This window comes from Perca fluviatilis, chromosome 16 (assembly GCF_010015445.1).
Source record: "Perca fluviatilis chromosome 16, GENO_Pfluv_1.0, whole genome shotgun sequence".
Taxonomy (NCBI): Eukaryota; Metazoa; Chordata; class Actinopteri; order Perciformes; family Percidae; genus Perca; species Perca fluviatilis.
The window spans coordinates 11089626-11115368 of record NC_053127.1 but is presented as its reverse complement, the minus strand read 5'-3'; the positions used below and the strand labels follow the sequence as shown (position 1 = coordinate 11115368).

General features: G+C 37.7%; 1 protein-coding gene across 2 annotated transcripts in view; it reads left to right on the top strand.

Moving 5' to 3' along the window:
- The window catches only part of doc2b (double C2-like domains, beta), a 134294-nt gene that overhangs the window by 90416 nt on the left and 18135 nt on the right, over nt 1–25743 (top strand). For both annotated transcript variants that reach the window (XM_039778629.1, XM_039778628.1), the window contains 3 exons: nt 2099–2173; nt 14690–14799; nt 23295–23421. In XM_039778629.1, coding sequence (XP_039634563.1) covers nt 2099–2173; nt 14690–14799; nt 23295–23421 — 312 coding nt within the window. The remainder of the gene's footprint in view (nt 1–2098; nt 2174–14689; nt 14800–23294; nt 23422–25743) is intronic.

Below are 25743 nucleotides of genomic sequence, written 5' to 3'. Positions count from 1 at the left end.
ATGAAGGATTTTAGTCACTGGACGTCTGGATCTTAAGTTATCAGAGAAACAAGCGGAGCAAACGTTAGCCGCAGCTCGGCTCGCAGCCCCCTATAGGAATTCTAACCAGGAGACGCTGACTGCAATGACGGCAATGGTGGTGAAGACAAAAACTCCCATGATCCCACACTACTTCACGATGTCACCAAACTGCATCTTTTGTTGTTGTTTGTTTGATTGAGAGACCCCTCGCGGCAGAAAATTACATATTGTGCATTTAATAATCATTTAAGACATATCTTGTTGGTCATATTGATCTGTATTATTAACATACCAATTAACACACATATCACAAGCAGTATGTTAAAACATTAATACTAATACTAGTTATAGTAATTTTGTTTTGAAGGATCACATGACTTATACTATCTCTTGGGCTTATGAGAAATCCTTGCACATACAGTTTAGAGCACGGGTGTCAAACTCAACTTCCCTAAGGGCCACACTTGAAGATGAGAATCACACCAAGGGCCAGACATGTATTGCTTTAGGTCATCGAAAGAGTCAAACATCTTTGACTGTATTATTGCATGTCTTCTCACAGTTTGGTCGACAAAAACAATGAAGAAAATGCCAAAAACGACGGAAAGGGGTCAAAAACGTTGAAAAAAGCACTCAGAACTTTGTAAAAAGTGACAAAAACTAGTCGGTTCAAAATGTATTGTGAATCTAAAATGATATGAGGGCCAGATCAAACTTTGCAAAGGGCCAGATCTGGCCCGCGGGCCTTGAGTTTGACATGTGAGTGTCAAAACCTTTTTTCCTTAAAGCTTAAAACAACACTTTAACGACATTAGTACTCTCACCTGACATCTACGATATGATAATGGCCAAACTTATTCCCAATTTAAGCTTTATCTCAAAAGGAGTTGGCAACCTGAATAACCTCAATACCACTCAAGGTCAAAGAAAAGCAAACTCAACTTATTAGTGCTCGCTGTTCTGTGTGGGTAGAGATTTGATAGAGGTTTCAATTTCTTCTGTTTATTCCCGCTACATCTTACCTTCAGGTCCTTACACTTTACTTTACTCAGTGGGCACCCACATGGTGTTGTTTAATTTGGTCACTGTACGAGTGACCTTTCCCTCCTGCTCACTCTTTGAGTCTCATTGATTTGCTCTTCAAAAGGGCTCTCTAAAACCTATTTTCTTTTAGTCCATTCCTTTATTCACTTCAGTGTTTCTCAGGGTGACAAGACCCTCCGTCTTTCCAGCTGAGGTTGTACTGTACTGAATGAAGTACAAGGAATAAAGGTGCTAAAGAAAACTGGACAGAAGGCTGTACGCTCCTGACATTTTTAATGGATTTCACAAGCTATGGTTTCCACAATTCGTTAGACAAGTTATGTCATATCCAGATTCAAATGTCCACTTGTGTGAAAACGTTAACTTTTTTAGATCACAACTACAGACAGCTCAAATTGATGTTAATCTGATGGTATCTGTATGTTACGGTTTGTATCATTTTTGCCTACAAATGGCATTACTTACTGGGTTATCGTCAGACTCTTCTGCTTGGTCCAGGTCTGAGAACTGCTGGATAGATTGTCATAGATTTTTATATGGATATATTTAAGTGCTCCGGAAGATGATTTCTCATGATATTGGTGACTCATGACTAGGGACGGGTATGATTAAAATTACACCAAAACGTTAAAAAGTACCAATAAAAGAACCGGTAAAGTCAGAGATTATCAATACTGCGGTCTTATATAATTTAGCACCAAGGCTGTTTAATAGCAGGTTTTGGTATCCATCCCTACTCGTAACCTTTTGTTTAGTGCAACTGTTCGGTCAAAATGTCTTTTGAACAACACCATGGTTCATGACAACATATCTTGAAAACGTTCAGGCAAATTAATGGGTTAAAAAAAAAAAAGGAATGGTGACACCCCCCCAGGTGCTAATGCAGGTGTTTAGACTCTAAACTGCATAACTCCGTACTGTATTATGCTGATGTTGGAATAATATTTGGCCAAATTCTCAGATGTAACATTGTTACACATGTTTTCAAGGAATTATTTATCTTCATCAAGATTTGTCTGTGTTTAATTCACAGGGGCTCAAGCCGATGGACCACAATGGGCTTTCTGACCCCTATGTCAAGTTGCACCTACTGCCCGGAGCCAGCAAGGTGAGCAGCACTATGTTAACTAATAATAAATAGTTGCTGGATTTTCTTACTCTCCATGACCGCATCTCGCAGTTTTGCACTCCCAATAAAATTGGGCCTTGTTTCTTGTATTAACTGTATATAAAAGTTTGCCTTTCCCTGTTTAGCCTAGCTTAGCATAAAGACTGGTGCAAACAGCTACCCCAGCTCTGCCCAAAGTGAAGTATAGGCTACACCTACCAGAACCTCTAAAGCTAACAAATTAATGTTTGTATCTCATTTGTTTAAATCGGAACATAAAGAGAAATGCACAAAATAAAAAACTACTAGAACAACAGAACAAGGCTAGCTGTTTCTACCTGCCTTCTTCTTCTTCTACCAGAGGCATCATCAATGTAAACATTCCCTGGCTGACCTACCTACTAATAATATGCTTCACTTGTAAAAGCAGAGTCTCTTATCATTATGCTGTGAGCCAAGCTTTGGTCTGCCCAATGTCGCAAGTGGACGCACTTGAGGAGACGTAACTTATGATCTGTTGTGTAAGAGTCATTATAAGCTCCACATGTCAGACCACAACCACTGCTTTTCCACCAACATTATCTCAAAATGCAAATGTATGTGGCTCACAAAGATGGAAATGTATCTCAAATGTCAAACTACAAAATGACTCACAAGTTGACACTGAATTCTTTAATTTCCTTGTGTCTGACAGGAGGCCTTGATGTTGATTTAATCCTTTTCATTAAAGTCCTCAAATCTAATATAGATCAGTGAATGAGCACACTCCACAAAAGCAGCTTATTGAAAGATAAAGCTGTGCGATTATCTATCTACCTGACTCACATCTTCCTTTCTTCTAATACCTTTTCAAACTCGTCTCATTTGTTCTTTTGATCTGAACTTTGTAATTGTTTAGTACCCTCTTCAGCTTTGACTTTTGACCTATATACACACACATGTGTGTAGTTAGTTACGCCTGTGAGATATGTAAAAAAGGATGAATAACCATGTAACTGCATGCTTTACTCAGTTCTAATGTAAAACTTAGTGTGGGTCATTATTTAAACTTGACCAGATATACAGTATATATTAAGGCTTTTATTGCCTTTATGATAGCTTGAGAATGACAGAAGAGAGGGGAGAGGGAAGGGGATGACACACAGCAAAGGGGCAAGGGTCAGGTTCGAACCCCGGCTGCTGGCAAGGACTCAGCCTACATCGGGCGCACGCTCTACCAGTAAACCTAGAGGTCGCCCAAGATATTGATATTCTGAGAACATTCAGTGCTAACACACCATGCAAGACGAAGAGCGTGTGTCGACTGTACAATTAGGCAAAGTACAATTAAGTGTATTAAAATGGCTGCAATAACAAAGCCAAGCAGTCCATGTTGAACTTAATCTAAGCCTCTTAGCAATGGCTGCCTTGCACCAAAGATAAAGAGCAAATGGCTCAGAAATTAACAAAATAGAAACTTTAAAGACTTTACAAAAACGATGACAAGCAACGGAGACAAATGTATGCACAATGAAAGAACGTACAGTCACAGTAGCAACCTCTATTAGGTTGTAATGCTCACTACACACCAGATAAAAGTGTTGAAAACTTATTTTCTTAGATTGTTTATACTACTAGAGTGAAAAATGATGAATAGATGATTTGTCTCAGAGTGGCACCAGAGAAAATACCATTTTGTTACCTTCATTGAATAGGTTTATCCTCTGTACCTTTAGACGTATTTTGTCCACCTCAGCTGTACTTAGGGTCAGCTGCACAGCTGGTACGCTAAAACTATAAAAAGGTAAACGCGTTTATTGCGCCAGTTGATATCTCAAGGACGATAAAAAACCTATATATTGTGCAGCCCTAATAAAAGGCACATGTGCTGCATGTGTTGCTTTGCTCTGCGTGGGAGTCTTATTATCTAACTTCTTGTAAGTTTTATAATTTATCATGATCTGTGCTAATTACCAGGAAGAATTACTGTTGTTGACTTGTTGACCTACAGGCTAAAATATGAAAGTTATAAAAGTAACTCTGCACTACATTTTGGAAGTTAGAAAAACATACCTGCACTGTCCTATAGGGGTTGAAAGGTATACGTATACAAGGTATAAGATACAAGACTTACAACACATTACCTAGTAAACATACAAGGAATGTGGCCATTAGTTTTAGATGAGTCCTGTCATGAACTCAAATAAAAGTAAACATTTTAAATTGTACATATAAAGGCAGGACAAGAACAAAGACATTGAAATGCATTATCTGAGTACCATAATTGCCTATACCAAATTTAATAGCAATACATCCAGTAGCAGTTCAAATTTTCACTTTGGACAAAAGGGCTGGAAAATTGGCTGAAAGAAAAATGTGTACCAGCCCAGAAATGTTTGTTAGAGACCCTTGCATGTATGATAAAGGACAAAACACCACAGCAACAACCATTTGAAATGTTGTGAATGATACTTATAGAGGAGCTTGCATAGAAAAAGGCTTTCTGTCACTGCAGCGAGCAGTAGATTTAATAATGGGCTTAGAAACTCTGCAGAGCTGCTATTATTATTATTGCAAACCTGTTGATTTCATACTCAAATTTATAGTTTAACAGATACTGCTGCTCTGAGAGACTGACCTCTCACTGTTATGTGAATACAGATCACGGCAGGTGCATTATTACATTCTCTACAAGGCTGAGGTTTTTCTGGCTCTCTGAACTCAAACTAAATGCATCAATTAGATAGCTGCAGACAGATTGGAACAGTCATGTCAGCGATGCACATGCCACCCTTTTTTGTTAGGAACAATGTGGGACTTTTATTGTGCAGTGTACACATTTTCAATCTCTTTATAATCCAACTGGAATCAATTATTGACTTCATGTGTGTAGACACCGATGGTGCCTTTTTCTGACACAACTTTTTTTCCTTGAAATTAAAGAAATTTAGTAATTTGTGAGAATGCACAGATAGACTTGTGAATATTAGCATGAGAATGTGTAATTTGCCATTCAGAAATAAAAAAAAAAAAACTGGGCCTGACAACTGCAATGAAACAGTAGCGTAATAATTGTCCCACAACACATGGAATAGGCCCATAAAACAAATCAACAGTCTGCCTGCTGTTGGTCTGCATTAAACCTCTCCACCCCCTTAATCATTGGAGTTACAGAAGTAATCCGCCATCTGTAGATATCATCTGTGATAATATCCATGCAACAGATTTGATCCAGAGATTTCTCAGCGACCGGTGACCAGATTGTGGTGTATATTCATCGCACCATGAGGATGTTTAAGATTTTAGATTTCTTGCAGCAAAGTGTATTTTTACTGAAAGACTACAGTTTACACAGCAAAAACAAAAACTACTGTAAAAGCCCTGGTTATGACTGCATCTATGTGCTCTTCATTCTGCAAACAGGACAAGATATGAAAGAATAGAATTAGCTGAAAATATATACAATATAACACTCGTTAACGTGATTGAAAGTAACTAAGTACTTGTAGTATTTGTACTTTACTAGTAGTGTTTCCATCTTCTGCTACTTTCTACTTCTACTCCACTACATCTCAGAGGGAAATAACGTACTCCTATCTACATTTATCTGACAGTGTTAGTTACTTGTCACTTGTCAAATTAAGATTTGGCATTAAAAATAAAAAAAAACTATGATCACCACAGAAAATTAAGCTTAATTAAGAAAAATGTCTCTCACTCTCTGGCTTCTACTCTGTGGGCGTGCACTCAAAGTAGTCCAAACAGATCTTGCCACAATCTCTCTTAGTCAATCATATCCATGCTATCAACTTTAAAATCCATTCTCTTTGCTGTCAGTTGTCATCTCAGTACGAACTGATGGGACCCTCCTCCACCCCTTCACCTCTAGGCTTCATCATATCAACGCCCAGTCCTGCTCCATATTCCATCATCCAGATCTTTAGCCAAACTCTCTTCACCACCACCCCCAGCAGTGTCTAGACCCCAGGGGGAAATATCCAGAACTAATCCGGCATAACTAAGCCCCTTAATATAGCTACTACGTCATTATGAGGTCTAATTGTAGAAGACTCAACTAAAATTCTTTCCATCATGCACTTGAACAAAATTGATTGTTCTCTACTGATTGAAATATGAGTTACAGATTAAACCAGTGGCTGGTCTAGTTTAGCACCATACCTAACCTTTCCCCTCTAAGCCTTTTGGATGGTTTCACTTAAATAACCGTTGGAATCCCAAATATATAAAATCATCCAATATTTAGAGTAGAGAAAAGCCCAAAATATTCATAGAAATGTGTGGAGCAGAACTTTGTTTCCCACCTCATCAGTCATCTCTCGACCCCTCAGATTTATTTTGGGACTCTTTGGAGGGGCCCGAGCCCTAGGTTGGGAACCACTGAACTAAACTTTCCCCGCGACTGACCATTACTTACACATTGATTGTTTAGATTTTATAATATAATAATGTAACATATAATTCGCAGAAGTACTTTTACTTTTTAATTATAATACTTCTGTACTTTCAACTAGGATATTTTAAATGAATGACTTACTTGTAATGGAGTACTTATACATCGTGATAATAGTACTTTTAGAAGATGAGTACTTCTTGCTGTGGTTTCAGGCTCAAAATACTCTAAGCCTTTGGACATAATGACATAATGACATCAGTTGTAATTAAACATCTGGCATTTTAACTAATTTGTGGGGTTTAACAGGAGTAACCCAGTTTTTAAATTATGGTTCAATTATTGTTTTAGATTATTGAATCAGATGTCATTATTCTGTGATAAAACAACATTGTAACATCTGTCCAATTTGAAAAACATCTACCAGCTGTACCCCTAAACTTCACTAATTAACATGTTGTGCACGACTGAAACGTAAAAACAACCATGTTTGAGATATTTCTTTGTGAGCACACAGGCGCAGTGACTGTGAGCTTCCCGGGGTTTATCATCGTAATAACAACTAAATCAAAACTTGTAGCCACTGATAGTATCTAGCAACCAGTAGTATACACAAAGACAGTGCACTGAAGTACTGGGCAGTTGAATACACTGCTGCCCATCAAAAAATAGTTCTAGCTTGCAAATCACTTGAAAACAAATTTTTTTTTAACAGGATTTTACTGTTTATTGCAAGTAATGATTATTGCCATTATGGATTAATCTGCTGATTATTTTCTTATTAATCGATTGATTGGTTTGTAAAACATTTGGCATGAAAATAAAAGACAAGTAAAATACATGTACCTTAAATCTGTACCTGAGTACAGTACTTGAGTAAATGTACTTGGTTACATTCCACCACTGGTTCATAGTTTATGATGTAATAGACAGAAGTGAATATAACTTGAGACAGAGGGCTGTGTTGGGTAGGGCTGTGTATCGTTCAAATCTCTTCAACACTGGTACCAATACCAATACCGAGACTTCAATACTGGTTTCATACAGAAAGAAATTATATTACACAGCACAAATCTTTTTATTTATTTTTCAGCTCCTACTACGTGAGCCCGTCTCTGTGTAACGTAGAGTTTTTCCTGCGTGGCTCTACGACGTGTAACGTCCAATCACAAATGTTTTTAGAGCTTGGTAGAAGAATGCTGCGTGCTTATTGGCTCACTGACGCTGATGAGATTTACTACTTAGGTATTGAATGACGAGGCATTTTCCGATACTCGATACTTTAGAGGCAATTCGGTCGTTGCCTAAAAAGTAGTGAATTCGGTACTAGAGATGGTCCGATACCATTTTTTGCTTCCCGATTCCGATTCCGATACCTGAACTTGCATATCACCCGATACCGAGTACCGATCCGATACCAGTGTGTCATATATTTTATTATGTTTTAACAACTGTATACTACTATCCCTGTATGGATGTGATAAAATTTCTATGTCTTTGTTGTCGGTTTGGCTCAGGTTAAACTCTTTGTAAAACATGAACAAACACAAACAAACAATGAATGCCACAGAACTTTCTTTTATTATCCGGTTTGACAGTCAGTCATAACGGAAAAAGAACATGAATAAACTACTTTAACGTAGATTTTCTTTAGGGCTTTATTACGTGGTATCGGATTGGTGCATAAAATCCAGTACTTCACGATACCGATACCAGCGTTTTAGGCAGTATCGGAGCCGATTCTGGTATCGGTATCGGACCATCTCTATTCGGTACCCAGCCCTAGTGTTGGGAGCGTGGGTGTACTGAAAAAGGGGGGTGGTATTAATACTTGCCTGCAATCTTACACTCACACACAACTTCATATAGAAAACCTTGTTCCTTTATCTGGTTAAGACAGGTTAAGGGACAAGATCCATGCCCGGACTAGCTTCCTAAACTAGAAAGGTTGCTAATTAGTGGCTATTTGTAAGACTAGTGGAGCTCAAGCTGAACCACTGAGCAGGCATGGCATTCACATGAATCTGCCAGTGGGGCCAGCCAATGTAGGTAAACCTAGGCAGATACGATGTAGCTAGAAGGCCGGGTCATGCTGCGGTGTATCTGCTCTTTGCGTGTGTAAAGACTGTATAAAATCTGTTAGGTCAGGGCCCCAGTAGATTTATGATAACCATTGCAGCGCCTAATGACAGGTCAAAACATAATTTAACATGAGTACTGGGTGTATTGTATTATAACTGGGAAACATTGCAATATACGTGGCCAGTTCTCTGATTATTTATAGGCTTTAGTTTTTACCATCATTGCTTTTATTTTCTACAACATGACTTTGGCTTGCTCCACCTGCCATGTGTTGCTCGGCGCTCCATCCCATCGTCCCTGCTACTAAAGTGGCACTGTACGTCTTCTATGAATAGATAGGGATGAATGGCGTCCAAGTCAACATTCACATCTTCAAAAGATTTTGTTTAAATGCAGCTTCTAAGACAATTCAAATGTACTTTATGAACTTTCTGAACCCAATTATTCTTAGTGTATCCAACAAAGTTTTTGCTCTTCAGGAAAAGCCTGAAGAGCAAAAACCAATGATTGGTTTCAAAGTTAGGGGTTTTCTAGTCTTTATGTGTTCTGCTCTTTATATGAAATGTCATGGATTATTACACTGGTAACTTAAATAAAACTTCATGAGAGCATGGCTTCTAGGGATTTGTCTCCTTTGCATATTCCTGTCAGTAAAACAAGATGCCGCCACCTTCTCCCCACTCTAATATTTCTCTCAGTGTGCCCTCAAAATAATCATTAGGCTCGGTCTAAGAGCCTCATTAAGACCCACTAAAGAGGTCATAATTTCTGCTTGTGCTCTAATCAGAAGTGAAGTTTCACGCTCTGCTGCAAAGACAGATCACATTTTCATCTCCTTTGAGACCACAATCAAACACATTGAAATGCCTTTAATTATTCCAGATTAAACTGTCGATTACTGACAGGGATTAGATGTTGAAGATTAGAATGATGATGTTTTCACAGGACCACAAGGTGATTAACTGATTCAGGTGACAAAACAGAAAATTTTTAGGCCATTTATACTTGTCTGAGTATTGCATTGCTAAAATAGAAATAGCTCAATTTTGTTACATGATGCTGATAAACAGGCAAGACTAACACATTCTGCAGCTGATCAAATGTATTTAATTGTTTCACCCTATTGTTTTCAAAATTCTAACTTTGGTGTCAAAAACCCATCCGTTAAGGGGGGATGAAATTGATTCCTTATGAACAAGAATCCAACATTGTTTATTGCATATTGTATTTTACATTATGTAATAAACCATAATAAAGCCAATGTTTGAGAAGGGTTGGAATAAAATAGGGTCAGTGCTAAGATAGGATTGCACAAACATTTACTTGAGACACCAAACCGATTACCTTGAAATGAAGACCATGTCTTTTGTTTTAATGTTTGACAACTTAATAGTTTCATGGCCAAAACTAATAATCCAAACACACCATTGAAGGTTGAGTAGAAGGTGTTATTATGTCATCTATCCAGCAGTAGCTACTGGCCACTACAGTTGTCTATCAAAGTGTAAATGTAACGCCCACCAAGTGTCAAATACTAACAGCAAGACCAGCCACACTGGCTGTTATCTTTAGGCCGGCCACACACTGGCTGCGTGGCGTGAGCGTGTCAGCTGCATAGCGTGTCCATTTATATTTTGGCTCCCACGTTGCCGAAAACGCGTGTATGCTAGAAACAGAACCAACGTCTATTTTTCACGCGACACGCAAAAGCATGTTGGAAGCGTTTCCAGGCAAAATAGAATAGGAAAAGATGTTTATATGTTATTTTGACACAAATACATATTAATAAATGACATGTTGATATTAGAAAGTCTCTAGGTTTTGACATAAATGCAGATATAAATGTAATTTAAAAAAATAATAAATCATTATTGATTTAGTTGCTAGTAGCCAAGGAGGACATGGAGGATTAAAAAAATATGATGGACTCTTAAGAAGAGGTATTTATCTTCACTTGAGTTTCTGCGCGGGAAAGTCGCCGGACAACACAATCTTCTGAACATAGCCATACTAAGAAACACCGAGAGAGTTGTGTGGAGCTGATAGTCTTAATTAGCTTTGTAGCAACTAATTTGGCAATGGCTTCAATGTAACGGACGTTCATTAATATCAAAAAGTTACGCACTAAAGCTTTAAGTAATTTCACAAAAACTGAGAAATCTCTGCTCTTACTCACATTAATGTTCTTAATTATCTCGTGTATGAGAAAAGACTACAGCATAAATATATGAATCTCTTGATGAAACAACACATTTATACAGTAGTGCAAACAAGACATACTGACTAATGTAGCCTACGAGATTTATTTCAATCTAAATATTTCACTAATACATGTAAGATGTCAGCCCATGAAAATTGTTGTAAAATGTATTCTTTGTAGAGGAGCTTTGTGTTGAGTGTTAAGAGAAGTTAGAAAATATCCCTAGTAATGTGCCGATTCAGTTTTTTTTTTTACAATTTGGTGTGAAATGTGCAGAACATACTGAGCCCCAAACGAAACAAAACAACAGAACAAATAACAGATACTATCATCGAGACACAGTTTTGAACCAGCAGATTTTTTAAGGAGGACCAGCTGTGATTGAAATTGTCTGCAGCGTGTGCGTGTGTGCGCCCGCAGCCCAATGATTGTCTGTGTTTCAGCCCCTGCTGCCTTTCTCCCACTAGCGGCGCCAGGATTTTGATTGTAGATGGGCCTCCAGAAAACTCGATGGGCCAGTTAAAATAATCCCCAAAAAAAAAAAAAAACGGGTTCACCCTGCATATAGACAGCCAGACACTAACGTTAACGTTAGCCTAACTGTTAGCTTACTTGCCTTGCTGATGTGAGGGGATAGCTACGGGAGGACTTGATGGGGAGAGGGCGGCCCGAGCAGGATGGTAACTAGTCACTTGTAACCGCGTTACTTTTAAATGGCAGGAGTTTCCTCCTCCTGCTCCTCGGAGTGTTTCTTGCTGAATTTAAATGAAAACAAGCTGCATTGCTTTGCGTTTCATATTAGCCAATAGCTACAGTCTGTGTCTGTCTCATTGAGCTTGCTTGAAAAGCTTGCGTGTAAATGTCATTCATTTCATTGGATCACTTGCTGGTGACGATGCAGCCTGTGGGCAGGCTTAAGAGTCCACATGTGGAGTAGAAGCCGCTGATTGGCTGAGAAGCTTTCACTCAAAGCTTTCCTCGGGCTGCTTATTGGATGAACTGCCCAGGCCCACCCAATGGTAGCGCCACGGGTGCCTTCAGGTAGGGAGGCCCTTTTTGAGCGAAGATCCAGAGGTGCATGCAAAAATACTGCAATAATTGGCTTGAGAGCAAAGGTTTGTTAGCCTCAGCAGGTGAAATTACTTGTGACACCGGTTGCTCATTTGTAACCCTGCCCTCCATCTGTGAGCAGGTGTTTCCCCTTTAATGCATGCTGATCACATGCAGAAGAGAGAACTCTCTCTGTTGCAGGTTCACCTTTTATCTAGTTAATTAACTGCTTTCATCAGAACTAGCAGCCTTTCTCTCCAACATTGTCATTTCAAGGGTCTGAACCATTCAGGACTTTGTAACGCTTTGATTAAATACTTGAGTCATAACTTCAGGTCAACCCACTTCATTGTGATTTATTGACATCCTTGTCCGCAAGTAACCGATTACATTGTAATTCAATGGATCACTTCTTTTGCTTTTTGCCATCCTGCCAACAATCCACTTAGTAAATACCAAGCAGGGCGTTTAAATAATTGAGGTGTCCTCCCTACAGTTAGAACACCTTGACCTTCATAGTGGTTGGGAACACCGCGTTAGACAGTGATGAAGTAGCTGAATGAACAGGTACAATATCACAGGCTTTCTAATGGAAATCGCATTACAAACAACATCTTTGTTTAATGTTAGGGTTCTCTGCAGCTTGTTCTCATGCATCTACACAGGACAATTCGTTTAATATTCATCACAGCAATATTCTTCAGTAATTCCGACACATTAACCAGAGTCCACAGAGTTTCCATTAATCTGAACGGCCAATGCACTACTGTAAATGCTTTTTCAGAGACATTTTACTCTGACAAGATCAGAAACCTGGAAGAACTTTTAATAGGAAAAAAAGAAGAGGAAAGTGAATGAATTATTAATGGAATCCACACACAAATTTATCATTTAATTATAATACAAATATGTTATTTGCATTTTTATACAAAATGTGGTTATCAGCCTTAAAAACATAATTTTGAATGCTGTGTGTGTGTGTGTGTGTGTTCAACACCCTTCCTGTGGGAGTCAACCACTGATTGAGGGAGAGACAATCAGCGTGAGCCTTATTGCGTGGATCCCTGCCATCAGACTTGCAAATAATCACAGCTAATTGATTAAACTCCACAGAATCACATCCTCACCCATGACTCGCAACACAGTATCAACATCCTCACCATGTCATGTATTCAGCGATGTGCTTGGAGGATTTCCCCCACACAATATTACACTGATAAAGCCCTGTCGCTTATCACAGTCACAGTTTACATCACCTCGCTAGATTGCAATTGATGCAACTCTGACAAAGTAAGTCAGTCATACTTTGATATTATTGATGCAATTCTTGATAATCAAGTTATTTGTCTGATACATGAAAGATCTTAGTATATATCAAAGTAATACAATATCCATCTGGAGAGTAGTTGGATGTCATACATCCAATATTCATTTAATTTGCATTGAGTTTGAACTCCCTCCATCCTTGGCTTACTTCTTAAAAAAAAAAAGACTGGATTTTAAAAACTGGTAGCTCAAATAAAGCAATCTGATTGGTTCATAGCCGTGGTATAATTACCAAATACCACGGCTTTGACGTCTGATTCCTTTGCACTGTAAGTATCACTCTGCGTCTGCAAAAAAAATTTTAGACTAAAGAACGGATACCTGGCACCACTTTTTGCAAACACAGTCCCAAGACACAGAGCTGGTTTGAAATCAGCAAAGTATCCTTTTAATTGTATGCTGTGATTAGAATATTTTCACAGCTTTACTTTACTTACTTTTGCTCGAATGACAGCAGCCATGTTGCACCTCCATCTTTATAATACATTTGCCAATGAGGGACATACCTCCACCTTTCGCCCCCCCGGGGAGATTACTCACCAGGGAGGTGAAAAAGAGAATTAAAACGACAGCCAAAGCAACAAGACCAAAGTTAATATTGGAGTGGCTAGAACAGCTGCGTGTAAACGATGGAGATACGAAGAGCTAATTTCGGGTTCGGCCACCATAAGAGTTAAAACGTGCTCGGAATGGGAAGGGCTAGAAAGTAATATTCAGTTGGTTGTCAAGTACAATTTCACCGCTAGATGGGAGAAATTCTTACACAATGTAGCTTTAAAGTGCCAATTGTTTAACTTATTTCTAGTTTTGATGGGATACTAGAACTAGGTGTATTTGAACTTCTCTTATTGATAATTATGTTGTGTTTTATATCGTATCATTCCACTGTTTAGTACTTCTTCTATTTGATTCTATAGACCTTAAGCTATGCCTCCTGTCTCATTGAATGGATGCATACTTGTCTCGGACGTGTGATATTAGGTGTTGTTCCTTTGCAGTATTGTTGCAGCCTGTTGCTCAAGTACAAAGATGTTTTTTTCAAATTGTGAATTTCATGCCTGATTAAGGTCTATAATTGGAACCTTGTTTTCTTAAAGTGCTGACAGAAACAGGAACTGGCTGAGCATGAACGGAGCCATCTTTTAACTTCAGTCTATTCAACATCATTCACTACCTGCATTGCTTTAATTATACCCGTCACTTCATGTAAATGCAGTCTGCTGTTTATTTGTCGTCCCCGACAGTGTTCAGTATGCAGCAACGAGCTTGCGTTTGCATGCTTGCCACCAGACGTCACTGCATTTACAATCTATAGATTTTCAGAGATGTTTATATAATTCTGGCAGCATTTCAATGACATTTGACACCTAAGGGATGAGCTCTGTTGAGCTGTAAGAGGGGAACCATCAGTTAATCAATAATTATGTTCAATCCTGTTAAATGGCCAACGTCTCGGTTTGTCTTTCAGGCCAATAAACTTAGAACCAAGACCCTGCACAACACTCTCAACCCTGTCTGGAGCGAGACCTTGACCTACTACGGCATCACCGACGAGGATATGGTCCGCAAAACACTCAGGTACTCTTAACTTTATGTCCTGTGAGTGCATAATGAAGAGAAAACGAAAGACTGCAGGAAGGAAAGAAGGATTCTAAAAGCAGAAAAGGAATGGAAGAAATGAAGGAAGCAAAAGAGAAAGTGCCTGAAATGGAAGAAGAAAAGGGGAATGGAAGAAAATGAGGGAGGAAGAAAATGAGAGGGATGGAATGGAGAAAGGAAATTAAAGAAACAAAAGAAGGAAGGAAGGAAAAAATGGAAGGGTAGGAGGAAGGGAGGAAATGGAGGGGGAAGACTAGGAAGCAAGGAGGGGAAGGTAATGAAAGCAATGGAAGAGCAGGAAAGCAAGGGAGGGAAGGAATTAGTGGAATGAGGGGAATGAAAGTATGAAAAGCAAAGACAAGGAAGAAATGACGGAAAATAAAAAAAGAAGGGGGCAAATGAGAGGAAGTTAAACAAAGCGGGAAAGAGGGAAGAAAAATTAACTAAAGAAATAAATAAAAGGGAATGGAAGAGAAGACAGAAAGTAAAGAGAAAGAGAAAATATGCCTCTCGACGCTTTGGTATATTTTAGCATTAGCTGCTGTAGATTTGTTTTGAAAGGCTTTAGAAAATGATTTTCAGGGAGCAGTGATGTTTGGCAGTCCACTTCTTCATGGCTCCTGAGGTAATTCACTGTATCACAGCCTGTATTTGACAACATCCATTTTACCCAGAAATTACTGGTGTCATTATTTATTCAGTTTTTTTCCCCCCACTACAATTCATGATGCGTGTCTTGGTGCCAGGGCGAACCTGAATGTGTGATAACCCCCGATCAGTGTAACAGCCGGGAAATCCTTTGTTTGTGTAATCTCCAAACAGCACTTTTGTTTGGGTGAGATAACTTCCTGTTTTTGTTGGTTATTTGTATTTCAGTACAACACCTGAGAATAGACTAAAATCTGGAACAGAAACGTCTGCTTCCAGTGATTAATATGACACCGTTATGCAATGGAAGTGTTACTTCACTGTTCTCTGCTCCTTTATTTTTACCAAAGTGTTTACACTGTAGTAGAAGTAGGTTATATAATAATATGCGTAATCATTTTGGTAGCTACAGCACACAGTATATGTCCCAATGATAGGTGGGCTGCACACAGTGGAGGATTTTATTTTGCTTTAGTTTCCTGTTTCAACCCCTAAGCAACTACTGTGCGTGTTTCTAGTGGGAATGTGGTCTTCTGTTGTTGTGACTTCCTTTAGTGCAGGGGCCTCATTATTTCACCCAACAGTCTTGTATGTTTGTTATACACAGAAAATTGGTGTAGTGCCATGCCATTTTTAGGCAATGTCAGGCTGTTGGTCTGTCGTATGGTTGGTCCAGAGCAGAAAATCTCAACAACTATTTGATGGATTGCCATGATATTTTGCACAAACATTCATGGTCCCCTTATGATCACTCCCACTGACACTGGTGACCCTGTGACGTTTCCTCTAGCGCCAACATAAGGTTGACATTTGTGGTTGTGAGTATATGTAATATATTCAAGCAACTGAGGATTGAAATTTGGTGCGCATATTCACGTTCCCCTCACAATGAATGGTAATCACTTTGGTGAGCCCATAACATTTCATCTAGTGCCATCATCAGGTCAAAATTTAAATTTTCTCCAATACTTATGACTAAATATGTGCATAACTAAAATTCTAATAGAGAGCCGGAGTTATGATGTCAGGTCCGGGCTGTAACTCAGTGTAATCTCTCATTCAGATTTTTTTTTCTCTGTCTGAAAAGTTTTCCGGGGTTTACTTTCCATACGTTTACTTTCCATATTCTCAGGCAAATTAGCATTCATTTCAGCACTTGCTACTAAAAATGGACTGTGATTGAAGTTAAACGATTATTTTGTGCGCTTACAAAAAACTACAGCTCCATGTACTAGCGCAGCTACTTATGTCATTGTAACTTGGTTTCAGCCATATCCATAATATTCATAAATACTTTCCTAAAATGTTCCAATGTTTTGGCTGTTGTCTCTATTTAAAAACAACACTGTTCAGTCCTGTGTGTCCTGGGGTCCGTTTCAGGAAGGAGGTTTAACAAACTCTGAGTCTAATCCTGATCTCGGAGTTGATTTACTCTGAGATGGGAAACTGAGTTTTCGGTTCCAGAACAGCTGATTTGAGTTGGTTCAATCAACTCGGAGTAGGCTGACTCAGAGCTAAGCGCATGCACCACCACAATAAAAAGGCAGCATGAATAGAGCCATGATACTACGATTCACCATGGTAACAACCACAAACAAACTGGTCGGCGGAAATACTCATGCGCACATACGAGTTTGAACATATATTTCGTTAAAAAAAGCAACATAGCTGCTGCAAAAAAGAGAGAGAATTGGTGTGGGAGAAAATTGCTGCTCAAGTCAATGCGTAAGCATTGACAGTGTATTAATTCCATATTTAAATCACAAGTAACCTATAATATTACTGGTGAAAACTGGAATGGTATTACACCTATAACTTCATTTAGGTGCAATCCTGTGGGCGAAAAAGTAAGCTAATCCCATTCTGAGCCTGCAGCACCATGATCATTAACAGAAATATAATTTATAATCATTTATTCTTTTAATGGCTGTCACTGGTTTGTGTCCAGTGAACACAGAGATCAGTCTCACTCTTCTGATGGCTCTGCATACAGTGGCTTTACTAATATGATCCACATCACCAATGTTGTAAAGAAAATAGGGCTGTCAGTTTTTTTTATGTTAATATGTACTTAAAAACAGTTCTGAAATGCAAAATAGAATTTTAATCATGTGATAAAACATGTGATTAATCGCGATTAACTATAGATATAGTATATATATAGCCCTAAAAAGGTAATGCGACAAAGAATCTGCTGGTAAAAGCATGTCCATGATGGTGGAGGTTAGTGATAGGAGGACGGATAAGGTATATGATCGACTGTGAAGAAAATACCTCTCAAATCGGTTATGTGGGAATGAAAATACATCTAGTCGGGACTCAATATCATCTCCCGACGTAAACTCTCTGAAGTAATACAGCTTTTTCATCAACGGGATCGTCGACAAAAGGACATGCAATGTTTGAGAAAAAAAAGTTTTATAATCTGCCATAAACCAATATGTTTTATTTTTTTTTTATTCATGCAGATAAACTGCGCTAAAACACACCTGATACAAACTTAATGAATGAGGAAATGAAAGCGTGCTGTGTCAGAGGGAGGAGACTGAGAGAAACTCAAGGTTTCTTGAAGAAAACCTGCTCCCGACCAGGTTAGGTTCACAGGCTCAGTTACCATAGTAACTGACTCTGAGGCGAAGTTCCCTCTCTTTCTGAAACAGAAAACCCAGAGTCTCCCTCATCTCAGGGTTAACAAACTCAGAGTTTTCACTAAACCTGCTTTCTGAAACGGACCCCTGCCGTTACTACAGATATGTCTGGACTTGCCTCTTTTGTCCAACTGTGACATTTTACCTACAATGGTCTAAGACTTATGGGAAATGGTGTTTGTAAAAGGCTGCTGTAAAACATAAATATTGCATAATCAACCATATTAGATTATTAATTCCATTCTTATCTAGATATATGCAGTGAACAACACAACATACAGTTAAGGTTAAGTTAATGGCATTATTACAAACATTAATGGGACTCTGAATTTGTTTTTACTTCTGAAAGTTCCAGTTTCACTATGTCTATTATTCTCAGCTGCACATTATACACTGTAAAAAAGTACAGACCCATTTAGTTATGTCCACTTATTTCTTATTTTTAACTGAACACGCTTATACAAGTTTTGGATTTTGAACTCAACTTTATGAGTTTTTGAAAGTTAAACTTGCATTTATTCATTGGGTCCACTATTTAAATTTTTTATCAGATATGTATGTTTTGATTGAACATGGGTATGTAAGTTATCAGTTGAAAAAAAAAGTGTATGTGTTGCAACAAAAAATGGTTGCCTTTCGATTTTAAAATAACCTGTCTTCACAGCATAGTTAAAGCATGGACAGAATAAATTGATTATACACCGCAGATAAGTGATGTAGCCTATGCAAATTTCTACTAAAATACAACAAGTGTTGTGGCAAACAACAAAGCACTAGTGGGAGGAGGGAGTACCTGTCAAAGGCTTGTGAATTGTGAATTTGGCATTTCACTCTTCTCATATTGAAATGTACTTGAAAAGTACTTTTCAAAAGTCAAACAGCTCCGCCCACATTTAGCCCAACCCCAATCTACATACTGCAGTCAGGTGCAATTGGTTCATTGGCTGGTCAATTCCCATGATGCAAGGCGGTAAATAGAGTTGTGTTAAAATTTGCTGAAAAGTTTGCAATTTGTTCGGAATTGTTTGTTTGAATTCCGTTTATTAAACGTGTGCTTGAATGTAGTGTTTTGTTGCCTGGTAATTGTCATTGTTGTGCTGGTTTACATTTGTAACCATGAGTTAAGTGACTGTTATGTTTGATAAGAAGAGCTGGAGTATTGCAGCATTAGACTTTGAGCAGTAATAGGCTTCCTTCAGCTATTCATCTGTGGTGTGTCACTTCATTAGCCCAAGTGACACAAGATCAGAGGCTTTAGAGGGACCCCTATTTTGCATGGGGCCCTGGGCGCTACACCCAAGCACCCACACTATCTCCACTATAAATGTGGTTATGTTATTGTAACTTTAAACCGTGAGTTGTAATAGAGCAGAAAAGTATGTCTGTTATACTAGGCAAGGAAGGTTTCTTGCATTATTAAAGAAAGTAATTTATTTGTTTTAACTTAAAGTATGAAGTTAAACTAAGTAATTAAAAGTTAAATCAACTAAAATAACAACTTTAACAAAACTAGAACACTGTAGTTACATCACCCTCATTAACTTTAATTTCTAAGTTGAAACAAAAGCAGTCTTCAAGTTGAGTGAACTTCGATTTTCAAGGCTGAAGGTGAACTTTCATTTCCAAGTTAAACTACCATGAAATTTATTACAGTGTGTGATCTTTTAGTAAAAACATTAGTCTGCTTAAGTTGAAAGTATAAGTTCAATTGCTGCCTTAAAAACATGAGTACACCTAACTTGAAAAGACAATTGGTATGAATACAGTTAGTTGAAATTAAATGTAAAATTGTATGTTTGTTTAACAAAAGGAAGCAAGTTTCCTTGAATATACAATGTAAGATAGATGGTTGTTTTAACTCACAGTATCAAGTTCTAACAATAAATTATTATTAATTAAACATCTTCTCTAACTTACCTTCGTGAGTTGAAATAGCATACAATTGTATTTTTGCTTGACAAGAGGAAGCAAGTTTCCTTGAGTGGACAATGTAGTATTGATAGTTGTTTTAAATCACAGTATCAAGTTCAAACAATAAATGATCATTAATTAAACATATTCTATAATCTAACTTTGTGGGTTGAAACAACACTATTCTTAATGTTGGCTTTACTCACATTTTTAAGGCAGCAATTGAACTTAAATTTTTAAGTAGAACCCCCCTGATAATTTTTACAGTGTACCATTATACATTTGCATGATAGTATTGCCATTGTGAGCATGTTAGCATGCTGTTAACATTTTCCTCAAAGCGCTGGTGTGCCTACATACAGCCTCACAGAATTGCTAGCATGACCTATATCACTTCCCATTTATTATATAGTGCACTATATTTACTGTGCGCTATTTCATTTGTCCAAATTCTGAGTGTGAATTTTATACGAGACATATTTTAACGGAAGCAAAAATGTACACTACACCTACTAAGGCAAAAGACCTTAACTCACCAGAGTGTGAAACTGAGAAAAATGACTTTAAAATTATCTTAATGTCCTGACAATTGAGTCATATGTATAATATTGTAATTTTCTTTTTAATTTTTATTGTAATGATAAGCTTTATTGGATTAATGGCTAAGGAATGCACAAGTGCTCATCAAATCACCATAAAATGTTGTGATCATCATGTAATTCAAAATTTGATTGCGTTCTTCCTAATAATTTCAAATGTAATTATTATTTCTTCAAACCTCAGATTACTTATTTTTTAACGTCACAGCTGGTGAAGTAATTGTTGAATCACTTTTATTAACTGACAACCTTAAACGCTTTTTAAATTATATATTTATATGTATTCTATTTTGTGTTGCAATTTGTTATTGTAATTTTTGTTACTGAAAGCGTACACCGACCCAGATGTGAGAGAGCAGTTGACATTAGAGAGCAAGCTGGGACCTAAAACAGGAAGGATGGATTGAGCTACATCCTGCATTCCAATACCCATACTACCATTCTATTTAGTATGCCAGAAAAAAGATATAGTATGTCCCAATATATATGTCAAATGCAGTATGTCAAAAGTACCAGGATGTCCTATGGCATCCTGCCGGATTTTGCAGTATGCAAGCCAGCATGCTTTTCTGGCTGTCCTGACCCACAATCCTTTGCACAGCACATATGAGCAATTAAAGTCAAAGTTAAAGGATCAATATCATTATATCGTTATGGAGAAGTAGTATGTCCCGATTGTATGCATACTGCATGCAACAATACGTCCTTTGTAAGGGCAGCTGCAGTACATACATGAAATAAAAAGAAGAATCATGTGATATGGAACTCAGGGACAGTGTTTAAAAGAATCTGCGGGGAGATATGAGCAAATTCAGATAGTAAAATAGGACGGCTGAATGGGGCGGAGTGTTAAACAGTTGAATTGGACCTCAGACCATCGATGTTGCCAACAAAGAAGACTCATCTCTCCAGTAGTGCATGTATAGGTCCTGGGCATGTGTGTGTATTTCAGGCCTGTGTGTAATGTGTACTAACAACAGAGTGAAAAAATAATAATTTCCCCTTGCGGATCAATAAAGTATGTCTTAATCTTAATAAGTTGGGGTTATAGTCATTAGAAGATGAGGAAGGAATGGCAGGAAGAGAGAGATTTACAAGCTGGTTAATCGTACTAACAGGAACCTTGGGTTGTGTTTGTTACTATTAATCAAGCCAGAAAACTAGGCAGCTAAGCAGGCAATCGTGACTGTGATTATGCTGCATCCCCTACAAGCTACAACGCTAATACATATTACTCATGCCACTGGGTGCACAAAGACTGCATGTTTTCCTGCACAAAGCTGATTTTGCAACTTGAAACAAACAGTATTCCACTCCATCAGGCTGATGGGTGTGAATCATATCATGTCAGGGCTGTGAGTGCATACATGGGGATTCACCCTCTGCATTTATTAAAAACATAGATCTGCCTAGAGCAGCGTTGTCCCACACCTATAATTAACATTCATTATAAATGTAATGAGATGGCAGAGAGGAACAAGTCCTCCAAACCATACAATGATATAGGTCATTTATTTCTACCCTTCAATAAAACCCATAGGAGCGTTTCATAAATTAGTTTCCCTAGCGGTGGCAGGAAATACAATTCACAAGAGCATTTTCCGTTGTCATATCTAAACGCTACAGTGGTGGTTTTAAACCCGTTAACGTTGTGAAACGGTCGCAGCTTGGTTAGGTTTAGGCCCAAAATGAACTTGGTTAGGTTTAGAAAAAGATTATGGTTTGGGTTAAAATCATAAACATTTGTGACGTTACTTCACTTCCCGTTGTGCACATGCCACAGAATGTAACATTGTTCCGTTTGTTCCATAAAGTAAAAAAAAAAAAGAAACGCTTTACTTTTATTTAAAAAAATAAAATAAACTTATGGGGGCGTTTTTCGGGGGAGGACAGTCTCTAGAGGAATATAGATTTCCATTCTGGAAAGCAAAAGTGAAGCTACTGTGCCTTCATCCTCAGTGGTTTTGACTGCTGCCTTTTTGTTCACCATCTGTCATCTTTTCTAAGCAGTTATACTGTGTAAAATAATGAATCCTCTTTTTTATTGATTGAAGAATACACTGGCAAACATAACTAATGTTTTCAAAGGCTGTCATGCATTGAGAAGAGGACATGTTGTGAAAAATGGGCACATTATACAAATAAGTAAACCGACTGAATGTACCATGCACCACGGCCCAATTCAATTCAAGCTGCACTAATTGATTAAATACGATCAGCACAATTAGATATGTTCAGGTCATGATTTGATTTGAAATAATTTTGAAATAAATAGAACAATTTGATTCTTCTATCTGAAACATCTCTGGACTTCTTTCTCTCACTTTAGTATATGAGTCGTTTGATCCATACATGGCCGAATGCATCCTAAAGCATAATTATCCCATAATTTTCTGCCATGCTGATCAAGTCTGACAAAAGTCTTATGAACTATACACTGCAGAACTACTAGGGTTTTACTTCAGTGCTGTGTGGCCTAGAGAGTCAGCTTTATAGTGAGGTGAAGATTCTTCTTGGTAAGAATTAAATCCTTGCGATAGAGGATGATGGCCTCCAGGTGGAAAATGACTGGCTTTATTGTTTTAAGCCTCCTCTCAGTAACAAAACATTAACCTGAGCCTCACTTCATTCTCATTTTCCTCTAACTGCTATGTTCCTCTCCTCTCAGGATTTCAGTGTGTGATGAGGACAAATTCCGCCACAATGAGTTCATCGGGGAAACACGAATCCCCCTCAAGAAGCTGAAGCCCAACCAAATCAAAAACTTCAACAACTGCCTGGAGAAACAGCTGCCTGTAAGTGCAATGTGCCACACATATACTAGCGGTTTTAGGGGTTACTGAAAATGTGATTGTGTTTTTGTTTTTTTAAACAAAATACCGGTAATTAAAAACTCTAAAGCACAGGTACAGTGATCAGACAACGTTGTATAATTATACAGTAATTCACTTTGCAACAGTGTGTTACATTAAATCACCTTTACATTATCTTTGCTACAGTACATACTCTGTACTCTCTTCTTCTCTACAGTACTATTCATTCATATACACTGCAAAACAATACTATATTCCAGTTTAAGCTATTCTAGGCCTGGACGATATGAGGAAAAGCTGCAATGTGGATAACATTGTTCAATATTTCGATGGCGGTATGACTTGCGATAAATAAACAAATATTGAAGTGTGCATATTAGGCTAACTATAAATTTTTCTATGTCAGCCTGGTTGTCTCTTAAAATTCAGAACCAGATTATAGCCCAATTGAATATTTTAAATATAACTAGGCTAAGTGTTGTTTGTAGAGCAGCAACAGTAATGTTTACAACAGTGAAGTCACTATATGAACTCATTAATATCTCACTGGAAACAATCTAAAATGTCAATAAAATCAATAATAATCCCGGCATCAAAATACTGAGTGAAGTGTGATGATAAATGGTTTTAGCCCTGGGTCCCAGTAATAGTAACGCGTCAATTTTCAGGCAGTCTTTTGCAATGTGTTTATTGGCATGTTCATATTGCGATGAAGATGAAAATTTGATTTATCGGTGAGCACTATACTAACAGTAAACTATATTATACTCCAGCTTATACTAAACTATACTTTAGTATATACTGTATTATACTTGCTACTATGCTATACTACCATAGTACACTATATTCTATTATGCAATACTAAATTCCAGTACATACTGTACTACACTATAATATACTAGTAGGTTAAATACATTTATTAATCATTCATAACTAGTCTAATATATATTTATATGTCATGAATATATCATCTGTGTGTTTCCTGTTTGTTGTGTAGTGTGTCATAAACAATATATTGCACAGTAGAGTAGATAAGGGGTTAAACCAATGTACGTGTGTACTGTGTGTCTAGATTTATATTAAATAATAAACAAGAAACTAATCAGGAAATCATTGGAAGGGAACAACAGAGCAGGGTGGCCATGATAAATAGCTCTGTGTGTCTGCTAAGTAAGAATGCGCTTTACTGCATGTCTTTACATGTACTGTAATGAAAACTAGATTTCATTACAGAATATAATGTCAGACTTTTTTTATTTAGAATTGCATGGCTGCAGTGTGGTTTATATTACCTATGGGACTTTTTATTTTTTCTTCGCTGAGGGACACAACGTGGCAGCAGCTGATAGGCAGCCATCCTCTGACCTTAACGTGTTGTCTACTCAGTGCCATGTGACTGTCACTAGATTAGTAGATAACATCCTAAATGCCATGCAACTAGCAATAGATTAGTGGATAATATTCTAAATTCTCCATCTTCCTGTTAATGAAATAACCCAGTAATGCGATCGGTAGTTGATTTTTAAAAAGGTCAAGGGATTATTATACAGTAATGATGATAATTAAAAAAAACTGACATTTCTAACGACGCTACAGATATTTTGCCTTTTAGCTCTAAATACCTACTGCTCGTTTCACTTATCTGAAATTTTCAGCAGGTCCATTTCAGCTTGGTTTCTCAGATCATGTACATATCTCACTATATAGCTTCATTCGAGCAATACTATTCATTAATTCTTCAGGGGGATACACTGCACGGCTATGTCAAAGCCCTTATTACAGTGTTGTATAGAGAGTAAATACAGAACATACTGTATGCTGAGCTGTTGGCATTATTAACTCATTTTGTAATTAAATAATGTTCACAGGAACAGCATGTACATTGTGAACTAATTTAAATATGCAGAAATACTAAATTATAGTATAGTTATTATATAATCAGATAATAGGTGCAGTTATCTCTTGTATTGTAATAGTCATGTTAATCCAAAAGGAGTAATTGGTTCTGCACAAACAGATACAAGCTTACATCTTGCCTACACTGCTGTACGTCTCAACAAGAACATGCTGGTAATTGCAATAAAAACCTCAGTACAAACAACAGTATCCATAAGGATTTAGTTTTAACCACACAATAGATGAGAGCATTGGGTGGTGAGCCCGTGAGTGGGGTGCTGGAGTGGATTATGTGTTATGAGAGCATGGGAGTGGAGTGGAGTATCATTGAACTGTGATTGCATATCCTTTTCAAATAGCCTACACAGAATACAGTGTAATTCTGGATCATCCATATTTGGAGTATGG